General features: G+C 39.2%; 1 protein-coding gene across 1 annotated transcript; it reads right to left on the reverse strand.

Moving 5' to 3' along the window:
• Positions 1-2,380: 2,380 nt before the first annotated feature.
• mzt2b (mitotic spindle organizing protein 2B) lies at positions 2,381-8,570 on the reverse strand. The gene is made up of 4 exons (XM_080839223.1): positions 8,463-8,570; positions 6,761-6,947; positions 3,538-3,686; positions 2,381-2,660 (listed from the first exon to the last, which is right to left on the reverse strand). The coding sequence occupies exons 2-4, from the start codon at positions 6,937-6,939 to the stop codon at positions 2,530-2,532; spliced, it is 459 nt and encodes a 152-aa protein (XP_080695349.1). The 5' UTR covers positions 6,940-6,947; positions 8,463-8,570; the 3' UTR covers positions 2,381-2,529.
• Positions 8,571-12,000: the final 3,430 nt, after the last annotated feature.

A 12,000-nucleotide genomic window follows, 5' to 3' on the forward strand; every position in this document is an offset into this window, starting at 1 on the left:
GCTACATGTAGTATGAAAACATTTCTATATGATTGAAAGATTGAGGTGACCATTAGTGTCTCCATCAACATTGGTAGATATTTATGCTGGGTTAACTTGGTCAAGGCAAACAGACCCCTGTAGATCCTCATTGAAGCTCCTGAGGTAGCTGATACTCAAAGAATAGGAGGCTGAATGTGTAGATCGGAAGCTTCTTGCTGTCTTCCCGTCCAGCAATGGAGGTGGCTCATGAAGCATCTTGGTGTGTGTCTGCTGTGCAAGCCTGTTTTAAAGGCACCTAACTCCTATAATTTTGTGTGTGACGGTTGCTGTGGCCAATCAGAAAGAGTTTCAGCTTTCACCTTCTTGTCTCATCACGTCAGCCAGTCTAAATGTGTCTGTTATTGATTTCACACTAAGTTGCTCCATGTTCACCGGATACAAAATGACTACATACATTACTACTACCCCATTGTGTCCAGACACAGAACATTTTTAAAAGTTCAAAACACTACACAGCAAAAAGAGCCCAATGTACTCACTCATGCAGCAAAGCCAACATCTATCCTCATTTTAATCACCATGTGTGTTCCACTATATGCTAAGTGCTAATACATTCCCATTGCATAGCTTACTCTCTCACTAGAGCACTCCTAGATGAGCTCACAGGCAATGATTCCATAGCCACTGGGGCACTCCCAGACGGGCAAATTCACACATCACAGGTGCAAAAGTACGTAAGGTGCGATTGGCAAATACATTTGGTGAGGAATAGAATCAGACAGTAAAAGAAGGTAGTAGAGGTATAATCAGAACAGTGTGGACTACATGTAAACTTTAACAAGTCACCATATGTCTCCCAGAGAGATGATATGATATTTTTGGCCAGAATTTTAAAACCTTCACTAGGCTCATTCTGAGGGAGGGTCCACTTGCATGTTAGAGCAAATCCTCTATTTCCCCTCAGTTACCTACTATTGGATTGCACTGATCAACATTTAGTGTAGTTCAAAATCAATCAAACAGGTTTAGTCTGTAATTTGAAAGCAAACAGGGTTAGTCAGAGTAGTTCAAAATCAAACCGGTTTAGTCAGTGTAGTTCAAAATCAAGCAGTGCAAACCACAGTGTTCAAAGGCTGTGCTTAAGTAATTAAGTTGGATACGCCCTCATGTGCGGCAGTTGTAAGGCATGCTTATGTGGGTTACCTTCATGTGACAAAGTATGTAGCAAAAAGTAGGTGACATATCAACATTGCCCATGTCTTCAACTCTCCATGAGCTTGACGGAGGGTCAGAGATTGCATCTGCAGTTTCCATCACAGCTGACCCTGCTGGCGAAGCAGGCTAGTACTTGACCCTGGCGTGATCTGGTCATCCAGTGGAGTCAGGTCTGCCTCCTGACCTGTCTTCACTACTCACCTCTTTGATTGCTATGTTATCTATTTCTTCCTTTACCTTCCCCAAGGGTAGGAAACATCCATCACTGAGGCATTTCCATGACCTCACCATCAGAATACTCTCCACTCTACCCGAAGGCGGCTCGTTGAGCCGTAGCTGTCACTCCACCTTGTGGTACTGAAGCTCTAAACAAAAGTTAAAATAATACCACATGCTTGAACCTTGACCTCCCCCTCCTTTTGGCTGGAGTCTCTTCCATTGGAACACCTTCAGCTACACTAAGTCTCCAGACTGGAACAGCCCGTATGCATCCACCTGTGGTTTGGTAATGGTTCTCATCTCCTCACCTGTGTATGAATAATCTTATGGATTAAAAACAACTGCAGCACAGCTTCTTATTTGGACCCTTGTCATCCCCTTGAATGCAGAGTGTGGGCATATGTAGTGCAGTTTCTTTGTGACCTTGTGTATCAATACAATGAATAAAGCATTCAACCAGTTAAGGTTTAATGATACACATATTTTCACTAGAAGGCTTTGAAATATCTTTTGCACATTTAACCTGGCTCTGATACACACCCTAAACCTCCCCCCCCCCCCTTTCTGCTCTGCACCTATCCCCACTGTTGTCCTTGCTCCTAGTATGGTGGCCCATATGCAGGTGGTGGGGGCTCATAGACTGGCAAGAAAAGGAGAAGAAATGGGATGCTCCTATTGTTTAAAAAAGGAGTTGAAATTTTGACAGTTTTTTGATTTATCCTTCTAGTCTAGTCTAGTAGTCTAGGCAACATCAACATGACATTAGGGTATAAGTGTACAGTACATATAATGTGGATGTAGTCTAGTCTAGGCAACATGATAGTAGGGTAAACATGTTAATAGAATGTGGATGAAATGTCTGGTGGGAACCTGAATGAAACATATCTATTCATCATGAATGCAATCAAAATGCAACTTTATTATCATCAATATTAACGAATACAGAAACCAAAAAGCTCTCACATTATAAAAATCTTAACATAAGTAGACAAATGCAATAAACCACAATTCAGACCAAAGTCACTGTGCAGTATTCTGCTGCTCTGGACTTATATATGAAGTGCCAATCTTAGACTGACCGCCTGCAGAAAGAAGGGTCATATTTGTAGTGTATTAAGAGGAAGTGCTTCCAGGGCTCTTGGTATTCTTCAGCCCCCTACTCGTGCTGGCCTGCCGAGGCGCCCGCTGACTGGAGCCATCTCTCCCTGCCTTCTCCGTGTGAGTCGGGGCCATTTTGGTGCGCACTGCAACAAAGAAACACAATTATATCAGCACATGAAGAACCACATGTACACAGGGAAAACTGTAGCATAAATCAAGTCAAATGTGGAGCATGGTATCATGAAATGTATTATGCATATCAGTTGTATCAGCCTAATTTTGAAGGGGTAACTTCTGCACCGATTGCCCTTCCAGTCACAGTTTTTCTGGAAATGTGGCTAGAGATGGACTAATGATAGGTTAGACTATAAGTCAAGACGTGAAAATGAGAACATTCATATATGCAAATGACACACTACATGAGAAGACAACTGGTTATTTGAATGTAGCAGCAAGACAACACTGTCAATGTGGCATATTTCCTGTTATTCCATGTGAACAACCTGAATGCATGTAGGCTCTGTAGTTTCAGGAGAAAGTTATCAACACTGAAAATAATTTATTGTACATTACTGCCACACATGATAAGACATATATGCTGACTGGATGGAATCAAATGAAGTGATTCTTTACCTATAACTCTGTTGATGATTATGACATGAAACAACAGAGTACAACATGAGTGAGGAGACATCCATAGGGGTCAGTTGCTGAATAGTGGTATAAAAATGTAACGTTGTCATTGCTAGGGTGTTATTAGGGTAGTCATGGTGGTTGCTATAGTGGTTGTTAGGGTTGTCATTATTGTCGTGGTTACTGATGTTTCGAGGGTAACCAAGTTGGTTAGGAACTTACCTTCACCTGTCTATCTAGCCATCTATCTATCTAGATAATGATAGTAATTATAATTCATACAATCGACTAACAAGTCTCTGAAGAGAGCCCTTTCTTTCAGACCATTTTAGACCCCAATCAAATCCACAAGTGCTGGTGTTCCAGAAACGCTGTTTAGGGGCTGACCTCTGGGCTCAGGGTGGGTGGTAGACAGAGAAGCTGAAGAGCTGTCTCCAGTTGATGTGTCAGTGATCCGTTGGCCTACACACATGGCTTTCAATGTCTGGAAGACAGCCAGAGGAGCCACGTTCATCTTTAGCAGATCCAAAATGATCCTGAGGAGCAAAAAAAGCAGAACTACATCAGGAGGCTCTTTGGGTTGTCTTTCAGGTGTGTTATTCACCAAATGACAGAACAAAACAGAACCCATCCCATTTATGGGCCATTCTACCGAATTCGTGTAATATGCAGTCCCTCAACAATAAAAACTATTTACAAAACAATTAGGTATTTAGGCATAGATATTTAATTAGAAAATGTTATGGTCTATATAAACCCAATGCATTACATGAGATAGTGATAAGCTAAATATATACAAAATCATCATTTATAGGGTACTTTCTATTGGGAAGTAGCTGTCCCCAACCCTGACATCTAAATTTCAATGCCTTTAAATAACACTTTTCAATTTTTTTAGATTTTTTTCAATGATTTAATTTCAAAGATCTTTATGATTGGGTTGAAACAGAACTTGGAATATTTAGATTTATTGTGGGTTTAATTTTTAAATCAATTTTCTATACTCAAAAAATCATGTCCCTAGTTTTCATGTCACTACCGAAACACAAGAGTTTTAGTCCATTGGCTGAGCCTGTGTTTTAGCCACGACTCTACATTTTTGACCATGCAGTGACACTGCATCTCTGTCCCTCATGGTTGAATGGTAAGTAGCTAAATCCCATAGTTTTTATAATAAATGTGTTCCAAAGTCTGAAAATCGACGTGTAACCTTAAGAATTGTCACTACCGAAACGCATGTTTTCTTCAATTAAGTAAACCTTTTGGGGTTTCATGGAAAATCTTATGTTTGTATGTGTGTTCACCTCTTCAAAGATGTGTTTGAAAGCTGTGTGCTTGCTAGAATTCTTTATTTATGCTTAAAATTAGCTAGAATTGTCACTACCGAAACAGTCACTACCGAAACATATGGTAGTGACCTGATGATTTCAGTAGTGACAAAATGAAATGGTAAGTAGTTCAATCCGATAATTTTTTTAATAAATGTGTTGTGTGGACTAAAGGGCGGCCCAGAGCACCTTTTGGAAGATTTTGGGAGAGAAATGAACATCTATCCAACAGTGCAGTCACTACCGAAACACTGGATGTCACTACCGAAACAGTGCAGCACTACCGAAACACAGGATGTTTTGTAAAAAATTAAGTATATTGAGTAATCAACTAAAATGTTATGATACTGATTGGATTAATGTATGTTCAATTTCATCAATCAACAACTCTGGAATCAATATGATCAGTATTTTGCATTTTACAAAGAAATATTGCACTTAGATTTTGATGAATTGTATAAATTGAACTTGAAAATTTGGTAAAAAATTCATTTTTATGGATTTCATTGTGAAAACCTTCAAGAAATATTTGTAAAAATACTCTTCAGAGAAGGGAAGGAAACACAATCTGAACAGGTCAATAATAATACTTTTTTACTATAGTAAATGTGATGTTTCGGTAGTGACAATTTTTGGAAGAGGAAAAACATTCCAACACATTCTGAAAATACAATATAAAAATTGACTGTTCTTTTACTAGATAAGTGTACTTTAGATATGGTACAATATACATACGGACAAAGTTTTGGGAATAAAACATAAAAAAAATCAAAATATTTCCGACCTGACTTTGCACCAATTCGGTAGAATGGCCCTTATCGGACATGTGGTCTAAAACCTATTTGCATAGATCCTGACTAGAGGATATAATTCACATTAGCTTATTTGGCAAAAGCACCTTTTTTGTAGGGTTGGTAATCTATTGTCAATATTTCAAAAGTGACATAGTAAGTCCAATATTTTGAATGGTAGTGCCAACCTACTGTGGTATTTCCAGTGTCTTTTTTGTTTTAGTCTTTGTCATTAGCCCAATTTAGCTTTTTTAACTCTGTAAAAGTGTAATCAACCCCCTGACATTCATCAAAACTTTCTCAATTAATAAAGATACTTGCACATCTTTTCCCAATCAGTATTTTTATTGCAAAAATGTTTTTCAATAGGCTGCATACATTCTGATATTAGATATAAGATTTAAGATTTAAGTTTATCGGTTGCATTTTTTTTAATGGAGTCACATCAGGCCTTTTCATCTCTCTTATCCATAACGAATAATGCAGCCACAGAAATCAGAGTGTGCTTAGGTCTCAATTTGTGCCAATTTTACCTCACATAACCCAAAACAAAATATGTTCAGTTTGTCACTAAGTTGTTTAATGTTTCTACTGAAAAATTCTTAAAACAGAAACCAGCGGATTTAGTGGCTTGACACATAGGCAGAACTGTTCGTAGTGTTAGTTCATGTTGCTATGAAGTCTAACCACATGTGTCTCTGGGTGTATATTTCCATGGGGAAAAATCACTTTTTGGGCAAAAGCTCAAAAACTCGTTCTGCAAACTATAACGCAACAAAAGTAAACACAAACCAAATTCCCATTCACCATTGCTGTGCAGCCTCCCCTCTTTGTCTCCTTCCATGTCATATTATGCTAAGGCAATAAGTATTTTCAGTAGATAAAGCGGGCATATTTTCGCTGTTAATTGTTAATCTAAATGTATCTCTTTATCTGTTTATTAAATTGATATTCACAAACCAAATTTCTCTCTGTTGTAGTGTGGCCTTTGCCCGCAAATGCTAATGGTTGTGAAACCATTGTTTCTCATCACCCATAACCATTTAGTGCATATACGCTTATTAGGCAACCAAGCTCTACCCACTCACTTTGTCTCTTTTCTTCCCCTCCTAGTCTAGGCTATCTCTGCTGTGGGATGCTGCTGTAGTCTCTCCACCTGATCTACTTACACGAACCCTCTGCCTACACCTACCCATCCCAACTACACTGCCATGCATTCATTCATTCATTCATGATACATATTCTGAACCTGCCTATTTACCTGTGATGTAAATAATTATCACCGTTATGATAATAAAATTGAATTGAAAGTTTGTAGTATTTTTTTTTTACTTTACTGCAATAATATCTCAACATCCACCTTTTTTCATAGTTAACTGAGATGGTTCATGTATACTTTTCCTCCTAGGGTGGGGATAGGGGAGGGGTACGATTTTATGTCACTGGGACTGTAATGTAGTAACTTTTACCACAGTCTCAAAATGTACTTACTTAAAGACCTCCTGGTCTAAAATAATCCCAGAAGCCTGAGTAAGTTCAAATAGTTCACACTCTTCTGCACTGAAAATCTTCTTCTTTTTCTGGCTATATTTCTGCACATTCCCACTGACTGTGACACCCAAGACAGAAGAATCCGAGAGCCCTGTGGTAGGCTGCATTGCGAATGACATGCCACAATCTGAGAAGAGAGGGAAAAGGTTAAGAAAACATAACCTTCAAACACTAGGCTAGCATAATAACAGATGTTTTCTTTTTTATCCATGATCAGCACAGCACATTTGACTGCTTTTTATCTAATATTTTTATAAGGATTTGTAAATTGCTTTGGACAAAGCATCTGCTAAATATGCTGTAATGGAGACATTTCACAGATAGACACTGCAATGTAAAAACCTTGTATCGTAACTGAAAAATACGTCTGAGGGGATTTGCGAGGTGTCTGAGCCAGCTATCTGATGTTAGCATGCTACTACCCACAAGGTAAACCGCATGGGTTGGACCAATCACAGCTCTGGGGTCTCCGTGGGCTCTCCATCATTTCGACGGATAGTTACACAATTTGGGAGGTGCACGTCAAGCCACGGAGAGGTGCTTGGAGAGGGTTTTGCACACCATAGAGGGCTCTGCGTGTATGCGTAAACAAACAACCATAAACGGTTTAACGGTGTTGAAAGGGACCAACCAAACAAAAGCCAGGGTCTTCCTTGTCTACCACCCCCATATTGTCAAATAAGCAAACAAAGCACAGGAAACCTTTGAGATTGTGTGTGCCCTCCTGCGCTCACCAAGCAGAAACGCTCTTGTGCGTGGTGGCTGCTAATGGCTGTCCGTCAGACATCATGTGGATTGCCACAGAAAAGCACTCTGCCAACTCACTCACCAAGATGACGAGTTGGGACTAAAATCAAAACAAAAACCCCTGGAGAAACTGAATAGGGAGGGGAAACAGAAAACCCAGGCTCCAGTGCTTGAGGAACCATTGATACAAGCCCCTCAGGTGATGGCTCCACAATCCTTGAACAACTAACCTCAAATACCCAGTGACAGGCCAGCCCATGGTCACAGGACCAACCCCTGAATGTGTATGTACAAGGCCCCCATGCCTCCTTAACACTGGGGAGAGGTAGAGGCAATGCTAGAGGCCCCAGTGCAAAAAGACTTCGACCAGGACAAATAGAAGAGTTACTGGTATGCTAGGCTTGCAACGTAGAAGAGAGGGCCACACTAGAGTGCCTAGCGAATCCTAAAGAGGAGGATCAGATGGTTTTCAATATCTCACCAAGCTGATGAGGAGCCAATGTTAGCCAGTTACAGGGTAAAACCATGAGCAGTATGGTGGACACTGAACACACTGCACACTGGAGCCATGTGTGTAAAAGTAAGTGAAGGGTGCCACCTCCCCAAGTTTGTAGCCAAACCGAAAAACAATGGTTACATGGATACAATAGCTGTCTTAATGGACAAGCAGCTGGCTCGCAATGTATCTTTGAAAATATTGTCATTGAAAAAGCACATCAGAATAAACAAAACCACATTTGCTTATGTCGCTTATGTTTCTTAGTTATACTGAGGATAACTGTAGCGGCACTGACAATTAAACCCGACAAACATCATACGATATCAATGTAAACTGTTAGTTAAAGCTACCAATAAACGACGAGATGTGGTAACGTAGCTCTTTACGTTAACATACCTGAAGTAGCTTTTATTCGGGGCTAAATCAGCTTCGGGGCAGCAGGATGTTTACCAAGCATCTTATGATAGCTTATCAATTTGAGTCTAGCAGCGTGTTCGCTTCCGGTCAAGATTTCTGGCTGTCAATGGCGGCCGAAAACTGTTGACAACATGTCAAAATAAAAGTCAAGTCTAAAAACTGTACTACAAGAAGCTCGTTACGAGTAATAACCCGTTAACGTTATTCAAAATCCAATCATAATGTGCATGTTTGACTGTCGTATTTATGGTGACGTAGATTATAATGTTAGACAATGAAATAGGCCTATATATTTTACTGATATTTTGGTTATCATCTGCTTTGTGTTAAAAACCATGTAGGCTACCATAGGCTTAAATAGCCAAGAAAAAGGAGTGAATTCACATATTTTAATTCTATTTCCAAATCGGATTTGTTTTCCCTAATAATAATAGGCCATGTCCATTTGGCATATGCAGCCTTTCAAGCGTGTAGCCTATTTACTGAATTGACATATACTGTCACTGCAAAAGTTGTTAGACTGGGAAAACTACAAGTTGTACGCCCTCAAATCTCTTTATTAAAGAGCGTATAGAACATTCTGAATAAAAACTTGATTGAATTAATGATGGAATGACAAATGTGAGGTTAACATACATTTGTCTACATAGGGCAACAACCATAAAGTTCTTGGTGTCAAGGTGGTCCAAAACACACCTGTTTTGCCATGACAGACATGGTTGAACGGAGAAGATTGTGTTTTTAGACTATTTTACAAACCTGTTAAGTCCCGTCCTGTCCCCTAAGTTTGGTTTTCTTTCTTTTATCATATAGTCTTTAGTTCTGTGTTTTGTTTATATACTCATCTCTCCTCTCGTTTCAGACACCTCACTCCCTGCCCTTGTGTGTGCCCCGACTTACCCCTGTCGTGAGATTGAGTTCTGCTGTCTGTCACCGTTTGTTACATAGCTATCCAGGGACTGATATGTCAGCAAACTTTTCAATCATTATTCATTTGTTGAATTTTTTTTCTAAATTTCACAAAATTTCTCACTGATAAGTAAACAGATCTCCATGGAACCCACAGAACACTTAAGACATGCATAACACTGGAACCATCACTTCACATCCGGGAAGAACGGATACAAAAAAATCAGAACAGGTAGGTCATTCATCTTCACAACTCTTAGCACACGCAAGTTATTTATTCATTTGCAAAACAAAATCCACAGGCACCGTGAAAGCAACTTGAGACTTATCAAAATCATGTCAAAGCGGAAAGCAAACACATTCGACCAATCTGGACTATTTACGACTGCTTTTTTTCTGTCTTAAATCCTGTTCTTATCTAAGAACGAATCTCAGATTAGAAAACTGTCATGAATGCCAGAATTGTCCCCGGAACTTTGCAAGTGAGACATTTCTTCTTAACTTTTTCTTAACTGCATTCGGGAATGACAAGATTGATGTGCACCCATGTTTTTAAGGGCTGAACATTCGTATCATTCACAATTACGTTTCACATTTATAGTCATAATTGTACAAGGCATCATGATGTCCTAAAATAAATAAAAGCACTACACGAGCACTGCAAATGGCAGTGTATGAATAAATAAGCTTTAAACTCAATCGCGTGGATATAGCCATAGTGGAAAAGAATGAACACATCTACCTTCTGCAACAGAACCACCACCTCTGCACCGGTGAAGTTAGGTGCGCGTTTACTCGACCAGTGCTCGCTTTCCGCTTTGACATGATTTTTATCAGTCTGAAGTTGCTTTCACGTTGCCTGTGGAGTCTGTGGATTCTGCACACGGCTCTATAATTGCATTCCCTTATAAGGAGCTGGCGGGGTGTTTCTGTATGCAAATTCAGGTGTACCAGAACACACGTTCAATTTAAGAATCAGTGCTGAGCTAAGAACACTTTGGCGTTTTAAGAACACATTTTCACTTGTTCATGAATCTGACGGGGATCTTTCTTAGGATTGGCCTTACGAAGTTCGTAAGAAGAGATTTTTAGAAGACACTTAAAAATGTTTTCGAGAATGAGGTCCAATGCATCAGCATATGGAGAAATATGCAGCGATAAAATCATCACGGTACATTCTGGGTTTCTTGAATACCTATGTCCAGGCAATGAGGTCATGGCTGACAGATGGTTTGTCATCTCAGATCTCCTCTATGAAAAGAAAGTCGAGGTCATCCTGCCAGCTTTTAACAAGAGAAGCTTGTTACTTTCTGAAGAAAAAAAAACACCAACACTAGACGCATTGCCAATGTACATGTCCACGTTGAAAAGGTCATACGTAGACTGTGATGGAAATTGATATCATAATATAATTACCACTGCATTGCTAGCATGTATGCTCTCTTGTGTCTCACTCTCACCACTATACCACATGGCCTATGCTAAATGAAGCCCCAGGAACAAATGCTCACCGAACCTCTCCAGACAGCCCCTCTCCCAAGGTGATGAAATACACATCACCGTTTTACCATAAGTCCTTTGTGTATGCATGTTCCTGAAACCTTCCGTCCCACTCACATGCCCCTTTGCCAACCTTGACCTATCACCCCTAGGTATCCTCCCATGATTGATTAGTATTTAACCTGTAACACTGATGATACTCTTTAGTCTTTACCCTGTCTACTTGATGTGGAATTGGCTCCCTGCAGGCACACGTGAAAAATAAACAACCAAGACCTTTGATTCACCTCGTGGATCTATTGTCTAAAGTTTATCTCCGGATTCAGAGCTATCAACTGAAAAACTGCCTCAACAATCCCTATTAATCTTGCCCCTAAATTTGACAAGATTTTGAGAGTTTGTGCAGCCTCGTGTAACCGTTCTCAGAGAATGAACGAGCCCTGCTTGTGAGCACTTTTTGCATTTAAAAGTTCCATTATTTCCAGTTCTTTTAACCAGTTTGTTCATTTTTACAAATCTGTACATAACTTGAACTGATAGTTAATGTGTACAAATCTCTACAGATGAACAGATATCTATTTTCTTTTTTCAATCTGAATGTTTATTCATTTTTATGAATGTATACAAAACTTTGAACTTACCTATGTATTTCTAAAAAAGTATCAGATATATTTTTATATTTTTTTTCATAGTTTCAAAGTTCACAAAGTTGAGACAAATCAGCTCTGTGCATATCTTACTGACACAAAGAAATAAGTTCACAAGGCTTAAAAAAATCCAAAATAAATTGTTAATAATTCATAACAATAAGAAATTAAGTCATGAAAATGCCATACATATAACATGCACAAACATATATAACTCTGTATATGCATCTGCCTGTGGGAGTTCTGTTCTGTGTAATTACAAATTTCAACTTCTATTAGGTTACTGATTAAGGACATACCCATTGCAATACTGAAAGGAGAGTTTTCATTTAAATTTCAATAAATTCTATTATTTTAAAAGTCACAACTATATACTGTTGGGAGAAAGACCAGGAACAAATGTTCACTCACACAGCTTGAGCATATCTACCATAAAGCAACAGGCGGCCTGTGTAATACTC

This window comes from Sprattus sprattus (assembly GCF_963457725.1).
Source record: "Sprattus sprattus genome assembly, chromosome: 5".
Taxonomy (NCBI): Eukaryota; Metazoa; Chordata; class Actinopteri; order Clupeiformes; family Clupeidae; genus Sprattus; species Sprattus sprattus.

Bases quoted from the DNA above. Each gene is read 5' to 3' on its own strand.
- mzt2b (XM_080839223.1), bottom strand. From the start codon at position 6,939: ATGTCATTCGCAATGCAGCCTACCACAGGGCTCTCGGATTCTTCTGTC. The intron at 3,687-6,760 runs GTAAGTACATTT...TTTGCTCCTCAG, and splicing joins TTAGACCAGGAGGTCTTTAA to GATCATTTTGGATCTGCTAA. The intron at 2,661-3,537 runs GTCAGCCCCTAA...TCTTTGTTGCAG, and splicing joins CACCCACCCTGAGCCCAGAG to TGCGCACCAAAATGGCCCCG.